Source organism: Amyelois transitella, chromosome 18 (genome assembly GCF_032362555.1).
Source record: "Amyelois transitella isolate CPQ chromosome 18, ilAmyTran1.1, whole genome shotgun sequence".
Lineage (NCBI taxonomy): Eukaryota > Metazoa > Arthropoda > Insecta > Lepidoptera > Pyralidae > Amyelois > Amyelois transitella.
In genome coordinates, this window is record NC_083521.1 from 10,042,501 (window position 1) to 10,060,640 (window position 18,140).

Genomic DNA, 18,140 nt, shown 5'->3' on the forward strand with positions numbered 1-18,140 from the left:
CTAGCTGTAGCCCTCGACTTCGTCCGCGTAAATTTCGAGTTGAATCTTGATCATACTGTAAGATACAGACAGACAGACAAAAAATGTAAAAAAAAATCTCTATCCGTTTTTTCATATATATGAAAAATTCATAGTCATAATCGTTAGTTTGGCCTTCTTAGGAACATGTTGGCCTAACAAAGAAAGGACCCATTGGAAGGCCAATTTGAATGAAAAAAAAAGTTCGTAATTTCGTTATAAAACACGTTGATATGATATCAACATACACACGACAACACAAAAAAATAATATTTTATTATTATATAAAATAATATATATATATATATATATATATATATATATATATATATTATTTTATATAAATAATATATATAAAAATAATATTAACCACTGGACCATCGAGGCATTTGCATTGGTTTTGAAATTAAAGTAGACTATATATTTACATACATATGGTCATGTCTATATCCCTTGCGGGGTAGACAGAGCCAACATGCTTGAGAAGACTGAATGGCCACGTTCCGCTATTTGGCTGAATGATAGAATTGAGATTCAAATAGTGATAGGTTGCTCGCCCATCGATCGCCTAAAAAGAATCCCAAGTTTGTAAGCCTATCCCTTAGTCGCCTTTTACGACATCCATGGGAAAGAGATGCAGTGGTCCTATTCTTTTTGTATTTGGTCCGGGAACCACATGGTACTAAAGTAGACTAACAAACCAAAAACTTGTGAGAATTACGCATGTTATGTGCGGCAAAACAAGAATATTATCGAACTGATTTTCACTTATATTTATAATATAAGTATTATAGGTATTATGCTGTCGTACAATGATAAATGACTTTGAATTTTAAATTTCGTTTCGTAACTTATTTGCAGGCAAACTCATGCCTTGAGTTCATTCAAATGTCGATAACTTTTTTTTTGTGAACCGATTTTGATGAAATAAACTTTAAATGTTTTTCTGAGTTAAAACAAAGCAATTGGTGAAAGTTTTAAGTAAATCGGTTCAGTTTTTTTCTTTTCTTCTAGACCATCATGGAAACCTGCTTGATCAAAGTGCTTTTTAATAGCCCTTAGTCGCCATTTACAATATCCACGCAAAGAGATATAGTGGCCTAATTCAAGTGCTTTAAGCTACGCGGCAGAATTTTGTCACGTCGTCGCTAATATTTATTCATGAACCAAAAAAAATATTACATTTTCCTTCAGATATAATATATTTTCCTTGACAAAAGCTGTTTCCATCTCGTGCCTGTATAACGCTTAAATTTCTTATTATGAGTATTACACTGCCGTGTGGTTCCCGGCACCAATACAAAAAAGGAATAGGACCACTCCATCTCTTTCCCACGGATGTCGTAAAAGGCGACTAAGGGATAGGCTAACGAACTTGGGATTCTTTTTTAGGCGATGGGCTAGCAACCTGTCACTATTTGAATCTCAATTCTATCATTAAGCCAAATAGCTGAACGTGGCATTTCAGTCTTTTCAAGACTGTTGGCTCTGTCTACCCCGCAAGGGATATAGACGTGACGGTATGTATGTATGTATGAGTACTACTCAAAATATATCTCACACTAGCGACCCGCCCCGGCTTCACACGGCTATAATATATAGATATAAACATGCCTCAGAAAACCCTCTTTCCAAAATTAGGAACAAAATTCGTTCACAACTTTCTGAGATTAGCGCATAGGTACAAACAGACAAAAAAAAGAGAAAAAAGGGGACTTGATAAAATGTAGCGATATACATAAACATATATACTCGTAACAACAACTCTGTTTCCCACAGGGGTAGGTAGAAAATATAGATTTTTACTTGGCACGATCCTTGATGCTTCCTGTACACCTCTTTTCAAACAATTATCATTGATAAGGTGCCGTGTGGGTCCCGGCACCAATATAAAAAGAATAGGACCACTCCATCTTTTTACCACGTATGTTATAAAAGGTGAATAAGGGATAGTCTTATAAACATGGGATTCTTCTTATAAGCGATGAGCTAGCAACCTTTGCTTTGAATCTCAATTCTATCATTAAGCCAAACAGCTGAACGTGGCCTGTCAGGCTTTCTAGACTGCTGGCTTTGTTTTCCCCGCAAGGGATAGTGACGTGACTATTTGTATGTATGTATATACAATACAAAGGCACGATATAATATTGTTATATATATACATACAAATGTGTAACAGCCCGTACGTTCGTATACACCATTCGTTAATTGCTTCTCTGAAATTCTGTTCTAACTAATCAGCCGTTCCCAGAAGGCAATTTAGAAAATATTTCAAAGTTTTCAAACTCATTTGGACTTGTGAATTTAACTCTCTGAATACATACATACATACAATCATGTTTCTCTATAAAATTGAAAGTCCACGTTCAGCTGAATGGTTTAGTGATGGAATTGATATTCAAATAGTGACAGGTTGCTAGCCACGATGCCGTGTGGTTTCCGACACTTCAGAATAGGATCATACACTCTCACTTTCCCATGGATGTCGTAAAGGGCGACGTAAGCTTATAAACTTAGGATTCTACTTTTAGGCGATGAATGATGATGATGAACTAGGAATCTGTCTCTATTTGAATCTAAATACAGCTGAATGCGGCCTTTTCTTTGCGAGACTTTCGGCTCTCTCTACCCCGTATAGGATAAAGACTGTATTTAGATGTATATATGTAAAACTATGATACTACATACATACATACATATGGTCACGTCTATATCCCTTGCGGGGTAGACAGCCAACAGGCTTGAAAAGACTGAATGGCCACGTTCAGCTATTTGGCATATGATAGAATTGAGATTCACATAGTTAGGTTGCTCGCCCATCGCCTAAAAAAGAATCAACCAAGTTTGTAAGCCTATCCCTTAGTCGCCTTTTACGACATCCATGGGAAAGAGACGGAGTGGTAGGACCACTCCGTCTCTTTCCCTTTTTTTTTCTTTTTTGTTTTGGTGCCGGGAACCACTCGGTACTATACCATGATACTGGATTGAATAAGTGAGGTTTTACACGAAGCGATTCCTATCTGACCTCCGCAACCTTTGCAAGAAACCTAATCCATAATGGATCATGGTTACTCATCCAGTTCCCTAAATGCTTAGGTTTCCTCACGATGTTTGATTAATTGGTTAGCATGCATGCTTGCATATAATCACGTCTATATCCCTTGCGGGCTAGACAGAACCAACTGTCTTGAAGACTAATAGGCCACGTTCAGCTCTTTGGTCAAATGATAGAATCGAGATTCAAATAGTGACAGGTTGCTACCCATCGCTTAAAAGAAGAATCCTAAGTAAATAAGCCTATCCCTTGATCGCCTTTTACGACATCCATGGGAAAGAGATGGAGTGGTCCTATTCTTTTTTCTATTGGTGCCGGGAACCACCCTGTACCACACGGCACATCAATTTGTTAGCAATCAAATTATTGCAATAAATCATTGGAACTTGGCCATTATAGAATACTAGCTGTGCCCGCGACTTCATCCGCGTGGAATAGTTATTTTGGGCATAATTGAAGCTCTCAAGGATAAATAATTTCCCCCTTTTTTTTTTCACATTTTCCATTATTTCTTCACTCCTAATAGTTGCAGCGTGATGTTATATAGCCTAGCCTTTCTCGATAAATGGTCTATTTAACGCAAAAAAAAAATTCAATTCCAACCAATAGTTCCTGAGATTAGCACGTTTAAACAAACAAATAAACTCTTCAGGTTTATAATATCAGTATAGATTACAGAACGTGTGCATACTTTTTTAAGACTGACACTCTATATGTCACGGCATAAATGAAGGATAAGATTGAGGAAGTATGCCAGATGATGGATGAAAGACGTTTGGATGTAAAGGGTCAGGTCAAAAGTACCCGAAACCGCCGAGCTTGCATGAAGAGAGTTATGAATGTGGATGAAGCAAAGGAAGTATGCAGGGATCGTGGCAAGTGGAAAGAGGTAGTCTCTGCCTACCCCTCCGGGAAAGAGGCGTGATTTTATGTATGTATATATAAACCGACCTGTTTTTGCTACCTGCCGTCCCCAAGGACTTGGAATATAACTCACAGCAAGCTGTAGTGACAGGAGCCCACGGGAGTACATGTATACGTAATTGAATCCAGAGAAAAAAGTGCAAGCCGCCAAGTTAAACAGGATTATGGCTCTGGCCCGGCCCTTATGATAATTTATAGCGGTTGTGTTGACGTGACATACTGTGATACGGGCATAGTCATTGAATAATGTTATTTCGCTCCAAATGTTTATGGAAAAAACATCTATGGAGGCTTTTGGATTTTTATTCAAGTGTGGACATGTGCTTATTGAAAACCTGTTTATCTTGGGATTCGGTTTGGTAAAAATAACGTTGGAATCTTTAATAAAATTTAATATTTCGAAAGATTTGCCAAAAAAATAATTGTGTCAATGGTATTTGTTTAGTTGTATATTCATTCATATAATTTCGTCTTTATCCCTTTCTGACTACCCGTCTTGAAAGACTGACAGGCCACGTTCAGCTGTTAGGCTTAATGATAGAATTGAGATTCAAATAGTGACGGGTTGCTGGCCCATCGCCTAAAAGAATAATCCCAAGTTTATTAGCATATTTCTTAGATGAACATGATCTTCCAGTATTTTTGACGTTGGAATGGCTCTATCTACCCCGTACGAGAAATATATCTCTGTCCTATTCTGTTAAAAAACTATTTTATTCATATACCATGTTTGTAATAAACTATTTCCTATGTTGGGAATTTAATTGCTAATCGTTTTCATAAGAGCTGCCTCGAAACTGTATAGATTTCCACGAACCATGACGGGATCAGGAATGTAACAGTCCTCGGAACTGTGAATTTATTTCGATCACGCTACAATTTCAAAGGAGTTATAGGAATCAGGTGAATCAGTACTAACATGTCACGTGTGGTTCCTGGCATCAATTTACCAAAGTATATTAGCTGTTGATGAATCTTAATTATACATACATACATACATATGGTCACGTCTACATCCCTTGCGGGGAAGACAGAGCCAACAGTCTTGAAAAGATTGATGGGCACGTTCAGCTTTTTTGCTTAATAATAGAATTGAGATTCAAATAGTGACAGGTTGCTAGCCCATCGCCTAAAAAAGAATCCCAAGTTTGTATGCCTAACCCTTAGTCGCCTTTTACGACATCCATGGAAAGAGATAGAGTGGTCCTATTCTTTTTTGTATTGGTGCCGGGAACCACACGGCACCTTAACAATTCATGCGTTTAATAATTCACATATTATTAACCGGTTAAAACAGTAAAAATATTTTGTCTGTACATTTAGTATTTTTGTCTGAAATGGATAGAGGGACACTTAGAATGAATAATAGAAAGCAAAAATATTTTTTTGATTACTGTACGGTACTGAACCGATTTACTAAAAACTTTCACCAGTTGCTTTAATTTAACTCAGAAAAACATTTAAAGTTTGTTTCATCAAAATCGGTTTACTAAAAAAAGTTATCGTCATTTGAATGAACTCAAGGCATGAGTTTGCCTGCAAATAAGTTACGAAATTTAAAAATTCAAAGTCATTTATCATTGTACGATAGAATTATACCTAACAACATGTATACTAATATTATAAAGCTAAAGAGTTTTTTTTGTTTGTTTGTTTGAACGCGCTAATCTCAGGAACTACAGGTTCGTATTGAAAAATTCTTTTTGCGTTGAATAGACCATTTATCAAGGAAGGCTTTAGGCTATACAACATCACGCTGCAACAATAAGGAGCAAAGAAATTATGGAATATGTGAAAAATAAGGGGAAAATTATTCATCCATGAGGGCTTCAATGATGCCCAAAATAACTATTCCACGCAGGCGGCCTCTAGTAATGAATAAAAATGTATTTCAATTTCAAAAGTTAATTCTAATGTGAAAACTTTCCTGGAGCTAGATTAGCGTAATGATCATTGTACAAGACAGACTCCCGTGGGAATTGCCGTAACTTCAATCCTTACATTATGTTGCTCTTAAATAGGGATAGTTAATGAAATGAGCCTTTACTTTGTAATGACTACATTGTACATACATAAAATCACGCCTCTTTCCCTGAGGGGTAGGAAGAGACTACCTCTTTCCATTTGCCACGAGCTCTGCATACTTCCTTCGCTTCATCCACATTCATAACTCTCTTCATACAAGCTCGGCGGTTTCGGGTACTTTTGACCTGACCCTATACCAGGACTACATTGTGTTGTTATTTATTTACTTATCCGCGACTACGTTTGCGTGGTGTTCTACACCTTCTTCGCAATAAAATAGTCACCGTAACTACATGGCAGATTTTGATGTTTTTTTTGTCCCCTGAAAAACATTCACTCACTGACGTAAATCTAAGTATAGATAATTAATTTTGATCATATATACATATAGTCTATAACCCTTGCGGGGTACACAGAGCCAACAGCCTTGAACAGACTTGGCCACGTTCAGCTGTATGACTTAATGATGGAATTGAGTTTCAAAAAGTGACGGATTGCCAGCCTATCGCCTACAAGAGGATTCCGAAGTTCATAGCCTAGTCCTTAGTCACCTTCTACGACATCCGAATCTACGATTTATATATTTTTTTTATTTTACAGTTGTCGCACTACCCATACATCCATCTCAGTTTGGTCCAAAGGTTCGACTGGCAGAGAATGCCTTGTGGCATTAAGTCCACCTGTTGTACATTTTACGTGTATAAAGTTAAAATAAATAAACAAAAAAATAAAAAACATCCATGGTAAACATATGGAGCGGTTCTATTCTCAATGCAGGAATCCACACGGCATTGAAATCATTTAAATACGAAGTATCCTTAAAGCACTGATATAACCTTTGCAAGTGCTATATTAAAATAAACCCAATCCATCCTTGCTTTTGATCCATTATAAGATGCTGAGGATACTTGTAACCTACAAAGATTTCCTGCAAACGACGTCGGCAATCCTCAAACGGTTTCCTGTAACGAACTCTCAGTAAGACGCCAGCTATATCCAATACTAGCGACCCGAGCTTCATCGTACGGGTAGCATTTATGATACACAAGCTGTGCCCGCGACTTCGGCCGCGTGGAATAGTTATATTGGGCATCATCGATAAATAATTTCATTCCCGTTTTTTTTTCACATTTTCCATTATTTCTTCGCTCTTAATAGTTGCGGCGTGATGTTGTATAGCCTAAAGCCTTCCTCGATAAATGGTCTATTCAACACAAAAATAATTTTTCAATTTGAACCAGTATTTTTTGAGATCAGCGCGTTCAAACAAATAAACTCTTCAGCTTTATAATATTAAGTATAGATTTCATACAAAACTTTCACCCTCCATTTTAGTATTTAAGGGATTGATTTTTGGAAATAAAAGTATCTTTTCTTAGAAGGCAGATTTTTATCTATATTCATACAAAATTTGATTCGAATCGGACCAGCGGTTAAGCTTTGAAAGCGGAATATACAGACATACTTTTGCATGTATAATATTAGTAAGGGATTTCACGAACCGAGCGCTCGACACAAGGAAATACGTTTCAGTAAGAAATAATTCACATTCCTCAAAATACGAAGGTAGCATGTCGAATATGATACAATATCTATTCAACACATTTAATATTAAGAGAACATGTTATATACAAATTTACTAACATACATTATGTATACATAACATCACATCTATGTATACGAGTAAATTATGATCACGTAATAAGACGGCTTCTGTGGCGCAGCGGTTGTGCGCTTGTCTGTCACCAGAAGTCCCGGGTTCGAATCTCGGCCAGGACGTGATGAGAGAAACGAACTTTCTCTGATTGGCCTGGGTCTTGGATGATTATCTATATAAGTATTTATTTAAAATTATAGTATCGTTGAGGATCTCGTTACACAAGTCTCGAACTTAATTCGAGGCTAACCGACGCTGTGTAATTCTTGTAATTGTTGTAATTCTAATCCCGGTTGCATCCTCACCTCCCTGGAGAGGAGCCTGGGGTATGCCTTTGATCATGGATCTTGGATTAGGTGAGTCAGGTTTTTACTCGAAGCGACACCCATCTAACCTCCGCAACTTTTTCAGGGGAACCTAACCCGTATTGGATCTATTTAAACCGGGCAACTAACCAATTCGACCATCGAAATGTAATCTGTTATTGTAATAGACATATTTATGCTTATATTTAAATCCCTTTCGGGGTATATAGAGCAAATAGTGCGGCAATGGACTATAGACTAGCAACCTGTCACTATTTGACTCTCAATTTTATCATTAAGGCCAACATCTGAACTTGGCCATCAACCTTTTCAAGACTGTTGGCTCTGTTTACCCCGCGAGGAAAATAGACAATAAATAATGATTATATGTATGTCTGCACAGTATGAAGTAAACTTTAATAAAATTTTATGTGAAGAGGAAGTTTAACAAATGATATTATTTGAAATTTGAATAATTGATTAAGAAGTTGAGTAAGATTCGACAGATCGTGTTGAAATGAATATTAAAACAGGTCGGTTTGGAGATAACTTTATATAACAATTTGCTACTTCAAGGATTGATAAATTATTAATTAATGTACAGTACATACATACATACATAAAATCACGCCTCTTTCCCGGAGGGGTAGGCAGAGACTACCTCTTTCCACTTGCCACGATCTCTGCATACTTCCTTCGCTTCATCCACATTCATAACTCTCTTCATGCAAGCTCGGCGGTTTCGGGTACTTTGACCTGACCCTTTATACAGTAGGCTACAAATAACATACATAAATTACACATAGTCACGTTTATAAGAGCATCTCTTTCATAGACAGAGCCAACAGTCTTAGAAAGACTGAGACGTTCAGCTGTTGAGATGGCTACAAATTAAAAATATATTTCGATATACAACAAGCATCTCATAAAATCACGCTTCTTCTGCCCCTCTTCGGAACCTGGGGTCCGGAGGTATAAAAGTATGTTAAAATACACATACATGCATACAATCACGTCCATCTTCCAGAGAGAAACCCTTATAATAGGAATATGTCTGGATGAAGCACTTACAAATTGAAAGAATGAAAGTAAGTCATGGTTTGACCTTTGACCTTAAGATTTTTTAAGTAGTAACCGTGGGCGAAAATCGTAGGTTTTTAATTTGACTGTCAAAAAAAGGTTTGCTATATCGACAAAATGAATACAAACACTAACTTTAAAAGGATCAATAGAGAATTACAAAGGTTTCTCTTAGAGTTGACACGTGCTTGCGCAAAGGTTGAGCTACTAATCTTAATGCCTAGACAAGGCCTATAAAGCTGAGTTTACATGGTTCCCTCCACTTAAGAATAGAACCACTCACCTTTCCCATCGTAAAAGGCGTATAAGGGAATAGACACATTCGCCTTCATCTTTTACTATGATCCAAGGTGGGTAAGGCAGAGGTTTATATCCCTTGTGGGTTAGACAGAGCCAGCAGTCTTGAAAGCCTGACAGGCCACGTTCAGCTGTTAGGCTTAATGATAGAATTTGTGATTCAAATAGTGACAGATTGCCAGCCAATTGCCTAAAAGAAGAATCCCAAGTTTAAAAGCCTAAGTCGCCTTTTACGACATCCATGAGAAAGAGATAGGGTCCTATTCTTTTTTCTATTGGTGCCGGGAACCACACGGCACAATTTTTATTACAAGGAAGGAATTTTTATATCATAACTCACCCTATCTTTACGAGTACTAAGTTTCTATAAAGCTAGACTGAGAGATGACATGTGGAATCATCAAGCGAAGAAGCTGAACCTATCAGTCAAGACTGTTGGCGCTGTCTACCCCGCAAGGGATATAGACGTCATGTATGTATAAATAAATAAAAACCTTAACGTTACAGCCCTACTCCACCTGTCATCTCTCAGTCTAGATTTATAGAAACTAAGTAAGTAGAGATAGAGTTATGTCATAAAAATACCTTCCTTGTAATAAATATCACGCTATAGTAAATTTCTATAATAATTACACGTATCACTTGACGTGAAATTGATAAAAACAGACCTTTCAGATAAACTTCAACCTTGTTTATTGACATTTTAAAAGAACTGCTATAAATAATTATGTAGGTACGTAGAGTTTTTTGCAAATACATACATTCATGTCTATATGCTACTAATATTATAAATGCGAAAGTTTGTATGTCAGGATGTCAGTATGGATGTTTGTTACTCTTTCACGCAAAATCTACTAAACCGATTACGATGAAATTTGTTATGTAGGTAGCTGAAGACCCAGAATAACACATGGGCTACTTTTTATCCCGGAGTTCCCGCGGGATTGATAGGGTTTCCATGCGGACGAAGTCGCGGACGGCCTCTAGTATTTATTTAAAGGTAAAACATTGTTAGTAGACCCACATTTATGTGACTGGATGTGTAACCAACAACCAATATGGGTTAGTTTCCCATGCTAAGGTTCCGGAGGTCAGACGGGAGTCACGTTGTGTAAAAACAAGACTTACCTAACCCAAGAACGGGGTCACAGACGAACCCGGGGCTCCTCAACAATATTTTATAAATCCTACTAATATTATAAATGCGAAAGTTTGTGAGAATGTCAGGATGTCAGTATGGATGTTTGTTACTCTTAGGCAGAAACTACTGAACCGACTACGATGAAATTTGATATGTAGGTAGCTGAAGACCCAGAATAACATATTATAATATCTAATAACAGAATATTATTTTATCCCGTAGTTCCCGCGGGATTGATTGTTATGTTATGATAAGGGTTCTACGTGGACGTAGCTCACGGGCAGCCTCTAGTCTGTAATTTTGCCGTGTGGTTTCCGGCACTTTAGAAAGCAACTACTCCATATCATTCTCGTGGATGTCTTACAATGAGACTAAGGGAAAGGCTTATGATTCGAATAGTGACAGGTTGCGATAGGCTAGCAACCTATTACAATACGAATTTCAATTCCATCATGGAGCCATGCAGCTGATCGTTGACTCTACCTACCCCGCAAGGGATATTGACGTGACTATATGTTTGTATGTAATTTTTTCATGAGAACAATAAATAATTATATATATATTGGAAAATTATATTGAATAGGCATATAGGTACACGTAATATTATAAATGTAAAAGTGTGTTTCTTTGTCCGTCATTCACGTCAAAACCACTGAACTGATCTCCATGAAATTTAACATACATATAGTTTGGAGTGCGGAGAAAAACATATAGTACTTATCAGGCGGGCGAGGTCGCGGACAAAACCTTATAATGAATAAAATCAACGGAACTCTGGCATTACCATCGTAATATTGTATTGAGTAAGAATTTGATTGTCTTACAAATGCCACAACAAATCTTCGTCAAGACTTCGCAACACCCCGTTAAGTCGTTAAAATATGCAGTGTTATTTGTGCATTGAACAAATAAATATTAATTTCATATTGATTGAGTCCAATGGATGATAAAATTAGAATAAAGTAGTAGGTACTTATCGGTATTACATCGAATTATCATATTTGCAAAATTCTTTTCTCTTATTACAAATCATTTCTATATCTATATATAAATTTTATTAATCGTCCAGCTGAATGTGAGCTTTCTTGTCTTGTGACCTAAAGCTGAGCTCTGTCAATCCCGCAAGAAGTACAAACGTGATACGTGTATTTAAAAAGTCTCGTATACATTCCTTCTTTAAAACGTTATAGAAAATGATCATTACATAATAAGATAATAAATAACTGAGAGACCAAAAATAAACATCGTAAATCATACATATATACGTATATATATATATATATATATATGTGTATAGTCACGTCTATATCTCTTGCGGGGTATACAGAGCCAACAGCCTTGAAAAGACTGAAAGGCCACGGTCAGAATGTTAGCTTTATGACGAAATTGAGACTCAAATAGTAATGGTGAATCATCAATGCCGTTTATAAATACTCACTTGGTCTGTCCAGGTCACTCAGAAGAGATAAAGTGGATTCAGACTCCGCGTAGCCAAAAACTCCCGCCGTGGCACTCAAAACCAAAATAATAGACAATATGTGTTTTATACAAACGGCAAGAATGCCTTTCACGCATCCCCGTGAACGCTCCATAAATACACTTCACTACAGAATTAAATATAAACACTATTTATTTAAAAAATACACGCATCTGATAATGGAACACGTGTTGCTAGTAAACAAGAACGCGGCCGACAAAACTCGAACGTGCGTGCGTATCGAAGCCGCGGGCCACACTGATCGAGGATAGCGCGACGGAGAAGCCAACGCGTGTGTATTCCAGAAAATCAAATTTTGAAAATGGAAACACGATATTTTCTTTTTCAATTAGGCTTCCGAATTTCATGCATTCAGCCAGTGCTTGCCATTGCCTATTAGAATAGAGTACGCTTGAGCGATGTCCGTGCGAATGCAGTTAGCGCCTTTTGCATTTTTTCCTCCGTTAGCTATCGGAATTTTTGCTACGTTGTTTTCATAGAAATTTCAAGTATAAATGTGTTTTTTTTTTCTATGAAAATATCAGTTTATATTCAGCTTAAGGAATATTTATTGAATGTCCTCCGATAAGAAGATAATAAAAGAAGGTGCAACTGGAACACGCAAGGATGAGAGAGAGATCTGTAAGAAGTAAATTATAATAACATACATACATCACGTCTTTATCCCTTACGGGATACACAGAGTCAACAGTCTCACAAAGACTGAAAGGCCACTATCAGCTGTATGGCTTAATGATGGAATGAAATTGTAACAGGTTGTTATAGCCTAAAAAAAGAGTTTCTAGTTTATAAGCCTATTCCTTAGTCGCTATTTTACGACGTCCATGGGAAAGAGATGGAATGGTCCTATTTTAAAGCGCCGGGAACCACACGTCACGGTAAATTGTAATAAAATAAATTTATTTTAGAAACAATGAAATTAAACTCTTCTTATATTAAGAAGAACATTCTGACTGATATAGCCCGAATCACTAGGTCCAGATTTAAAATTTAACTTTTTGACAGCTTGTACGTAGTCAAAGAAAACTAAGGGAAAATTTCCCAAAACTCCCATAAAAATGGAAATCAAGGGAATTTTCACTTAAAGCGTGCGGAACCGGCTTAGCAACTAAATGAATTTAGTGAAGTTGATAAAAAAAAAGAAAACCGAGACAAATGCTTTTATATTTGGGTTTAGGGTCAAAATATCAAGTAACCTACTTAACAAATTCTGCCACTAAGCACTTTAATATAAGGTATTCTACTTCGCAAATACATCACAAGGGACACATGATCCCCGATCTAACAAAGGGCTGAAGAAATTATATCGCGGTGTTTTCTCGGAATTCCGTTTACAGAGAAAAATAAACATAATATTGAATACAAAAGTTTGTTTACGTTAGGTATATATTATGTTTTGTAGATAGGTATGATTGCTCGATATACTTTAGAGTTTTAACAGAAGAGTGGTCTTGTCAGAGGCTTCCCTTTCGTGGGAATTCCCATTAAACCTGAACTTGATCTTAATTCTTAACTTAACTTAATTCTTAGTCTTAACTTTACATAAAATATATTTTAATTCAATCCAATAGGTTTAGGTATAAAAGCGTAACAGGCAGACAGGTAGGTTGCTTAATTTATATTTATAAGTAAATATCCGTGTGGTTCCCGGCACCAATACAAAAAAGAATAGGACCACTCCATCTCTTTCCCATGGATGTCGTAAAAGGCGACTAAGGGACAGGCTTACAAACTTGGGATTCTTTTTTTTAGGCGATTGGCTAGCAACCTGTCACTATTTGAATCTCAATTCTATCATTAAGCCAAATAGCTGAACGTGGCCTATCAGTCTTTTCAAGACTGTTGGCTCTGTCTACCCCGCAAGGGATATAGACGTGATTATATGTATATATGTATATGAAATTTAAACCTGTGGCTCTATACGTGTTTCTTAATCGAGTACCTTACAAATTCAACCAACAACGCTACAGTTAGCTTCAGAACTATCGTTTACAACTTCCACGTAAGCGAAGCTACGAACAAAAAGTTAGTAACAATATACAGTCTCATTAAAATCCGTGCCGTAGTTTTTGCACGGAAAAGTAAACAAATATGGCTGCATGTATTGTCACAAACTTTCAGGGTTTATGACGTATGTAGCACACGAGCTTCCCGAGGGGATAGGCAGAGACTATGGAGCAGTTGGTGCGGTGATTACAATTTTTTTCTCATTGCTTGAACGTTCATCTTTCTAAAAAGATCGTATAGGCTATGAATAACATTATAGTTGCTTTAAAAGTATTTAAGCTAAAAGAGTATTGTTTTTATCAGAAGTATACAATTATTTTCCCTAATATTTATAAAATTAAAAAAAAACTGTTCATAATTTAATTTGTAACAGAGATAATTTTGAATGTTTTCAATTTGCTTAGACAGTTTTACAATTGCCCAGAAAATTTCTCACTATCAAAGACAATAATTAACTTTCAAGTACAATAGGGCTATATCTATTCTAATTTCTACGCTAAAACCTATTAATATTATAAATGCGAAAGTTTGTGAGCATGTCACGATGTCAGTATGGATGTTTGTTACTCTTTTACGCAAAAAACTACTGAACCGATTACGATGAAATTTGCTACCTTTTTATCCCGGAGTTTCCGGATTGATAGGGTTTCCATGTGGCTTATAAATCCAACTTTTCTGATCGGATGTTTATCTATATAAGTATTCATTATAAACTGTAGTATCGTTGAGTCAAAATTCAAATACAAAATTCAAAATTCAAAATTTTTTATTCATTATTATAGGATACTATTATATCGCTTAATAATTGTCGTATGGTTTAACAACTTGGTTGACGTCAAATAGACTAGTTAGTACATACAAATAGACTAGCAGTACATAGTAGAATAAGACGAGTTAGTACCTCGTAACACACGCCTCGAACTTACTTTTGAGCTCTTTGTTATTTGCTCCAAATTTTTATTTTTAGTGAAAAATAGGTTTATTTCAGCCCACAAAAATTAGTTAAACCAAGGCTATTATCGCAGTTAGAGCTGCGATTACGGCCCTCCACTAATTACAGCTATAAAGCAGTCAGCCTGGCTTTCGGAAGCAAGAGAGACTATGAATCGCAGTCCACCATTATCGCAGGCATTTCACTAGCTATTTTTACGCTACTGCTGGTGTGGGAGTGTTTTGTTTTGAAGCTTCTGTCAGGGCGACCCGTTTTGAAATTTAAAAATAAATATATACAGGACAAATGCTAGGATGAATGCGAGGAATAAGCACGAATTGACAAGAAGGTAATGTTACAACGGTTATCAAGGACACAAAGCTTAATTTTCTGGAATAATTACTGTGGAAAAAGGGACCTTTTGTTTGCCAAGTTGGTTAAAAAAGCATTCACTTACAATTCTATCTACATTCAGCACATTAACACGCTATAATGTTCCGCGGACTTCAGCAGCCGAGATAAATGATCACCATCTATATGTTCACGTGATAAGGTTCCCCGTATTCATTACGTAAGCCTCATAAAACATTTATGACCTGAATTACTTAGCAAAGAACTGCTATTTTATTTTATGTAGACTAACTTTTATAACATAGTCGCTACGCTATACCACGGAACGATTTTATCAGAGATTAATGGAGTATTATTTTAATCTAACCGTAAATTTAAATCTAAAATTTCAATTAATTAGCCCACACTTAAAATGACGAAGTTTCATACAAACTTGCAACCCCTATTTCACCCCCTTAGGAATAGAATTTCCCTCCTAATTAAAATCTACCTTCCTGCCAAAATTCATCTTTATTGGCTCAGTAGATTTCGTGATTCCTAAGTGAGTGTTTTTCGCTTTTATATATATACATACATACATACATACATAACATCACGCCTCTTTCCCGGAGGGGTAGGCAGAGACTACCTCTTTCCACTTGCCACGATCTCTGCATACTTCTTTCGCTTCGTCCACATTCATAACTCTCTTCATACAAGCTCGGCAGTTTCGGGTACTTTTGACCTGACCCTTTACCAGGACGTCCTTAATTTGATCAAGATACGTTCGTCTAGGTCTTCCCACTCCGACCTTTCCCTCCACACTCTCCTTGTATATCTGCTTAGTCAACCTGCTTTCATTCATCCTCTCCACATGACCGAACCATCTTAACATACCCTTTTCTATTCCTGTAACTACATCTTCTTTCACATCACAACATTCCCTTATCACGCTGTTCCTTATCCTGTCACTCAATTTCACACCCATCATACTCCTTAACGCTCTCATTTCCACTGCATTTATTCTGCTTTCATGCTTCTTTTGCCATACCCAACTTTCACTCCCATACATTAATGTCGGGACCAACACGCCCCTGTGCACAGCCAGTCGAGCCTTTTTGGATAGTTTCTGACTGCTCATAAAGGCATGCAAAGCTCCATTCACCATGTTCCCCGCGTTCACTCTCCTTTCAATATCACTATCATACTTGCCATCTGATGTAAACTTTGATCCTAGATATACAAACTCTTTCACTTGCTCCACTTTTTCTCCTCCAATCAAAATATTACATGCTGTCATTTCTTTCTCCATTTCAAAAACCAGTGTTTTAGTTTTACTTACGTTCACTTTCATTCCTTTCTCTTTTAAAGCTTCATGCATACAGTTTACCATCTCCTGTAACTCCTCCGCTGATGACGCCAGTATAACCTGATCGTCGGCATAGAGCAGACATTTGACGAGTAACTCATTCATCCTTAATCCACTTTTAGACTCTTTCAAATCTGTCAAACAGCTATCCATAAATAGGTTGAACAGCCACGGTGACGCAACACATCCTTGCCTAACGCCTTTCTCAATCTTAAACCACTCAGTGTGCGCTCCGTTTATCCTGACACAAGCACTCGAATCCTCATATAAGGATTTCAGTGCTCGTATTAAGAGACTGCTCACCCCATGCATAGAAAGTGCTGACCACAATTCATTCCTCTCAACTCTGTCATAGGCCTTTTCCAGATCTACGAATGTGCAATAGACTGTTTGACTCTTGGCCAAAAACTTTTCGGCTATGCACCGCAAGGAAAAGACCTGATCAGTACATCCCATTCCCTTTCGAAATCCCGCTTGAGCATCCCATATTTTGTCATCAGTTTCATTCCTGACTCTATTAATCAATACCTTAGCATACAATTTGCCGACGACGCTAAGCAGGCTTATACCACGATAATTTTTGCAGTCCAGCTGTGACCCTTTTCCTTTGTAAAGTGGCACGATAACAGCCTTACACCAATCTTTTGGTACTCGGCCGCTTCTCCAACACAAATTGAAAAGGCAGTACAACTGACTAGCTACTACGCCTTTTCCTGCTTTAAGCATCTCGACCGACACTCTATCACACCCAGCAGCCTTTCCCGCTTTCATACTCTTAAGTGCTTCCACAATTTCGAACATTTCAATTTCGCCTTCCATCTCATTCTCTTTTTCTTCGCTATAGCAGAAATCTTTCTTATTTCCTTCCTTTTTTTCAAATAAACTTTCAAAATAGTCCTTCCATATCTTTAGTACACATTCTTCTCCTTTCACAACGCTACCATCCTGGCATCTGATCCTAGTCAGCTCTCTGGTTATAGTATTTCCTCGGGCTGACCTTACGGATTTCCAGAATACTTTCAGATTTGACTGAAAGTCTTCTGATAGCCTTTTATCAAAATCCTCTTTATACTCTTCTTTCTTTCTAATCACAGCTTTCTTAACCAAATCTTTCATTTTCTTATATTCCTTACGTGCTTCATTCACATCTTCATCTATAACCTCTTGCATTCTTAAGTTAGCTTTTGCTGCTAACAAATCCAGCCATGCTTTCTTCTTTAATCGCACAAGTTCTTGCACGTCTTTACTCATCCACGCATTTTTGTGATTTTTTCCTTTCCTTCTTCTACTTACACCACACACTTCAACAGCTACTTTCACAATTCTTTCTTTAAATTCCTTCCATCCATCTTCAATATCGCTCATTTCCTCTAAATCTTCAAATTCATCCTTCAGTCTATTAATATACTTCTTACCTACATCCATATCTTGCAAATTTTCTACTTTTACTCTTTCCAAAGCGCTGGTTTGCTCCCTTACCCTGTGCCGCCAGCGATTGAAGAT

The 18,140-nt window shown here is 37.0% G+C and overlaps 1 protein-coding gene across 1 annotated transcript in view; it reads right to left on the reverse strand.

Annotated features, from left to right (window-relative positions):
- The window catches only part of LOC106136666 (nephrin), an 84,879-nt gene extending 72,656 nt beyond the window's left edge, over positions 1–12,223 (reverse strand). The window contains exon 1 of the mRNA XM_060949186.1: positions 11,941–12,223. Within this exon, the coding sequence (XP_060805169.1) occupies positions 11,941–12,094 (154 nt within the window). The 5' untranslated portion in view covers positions 12,095–12,223. The remainder of the gene's footprint in view (positions 1–11,940) is intronic.
- Positions 12,224–18,140: the final 5,917 nt, after the last annotated feature.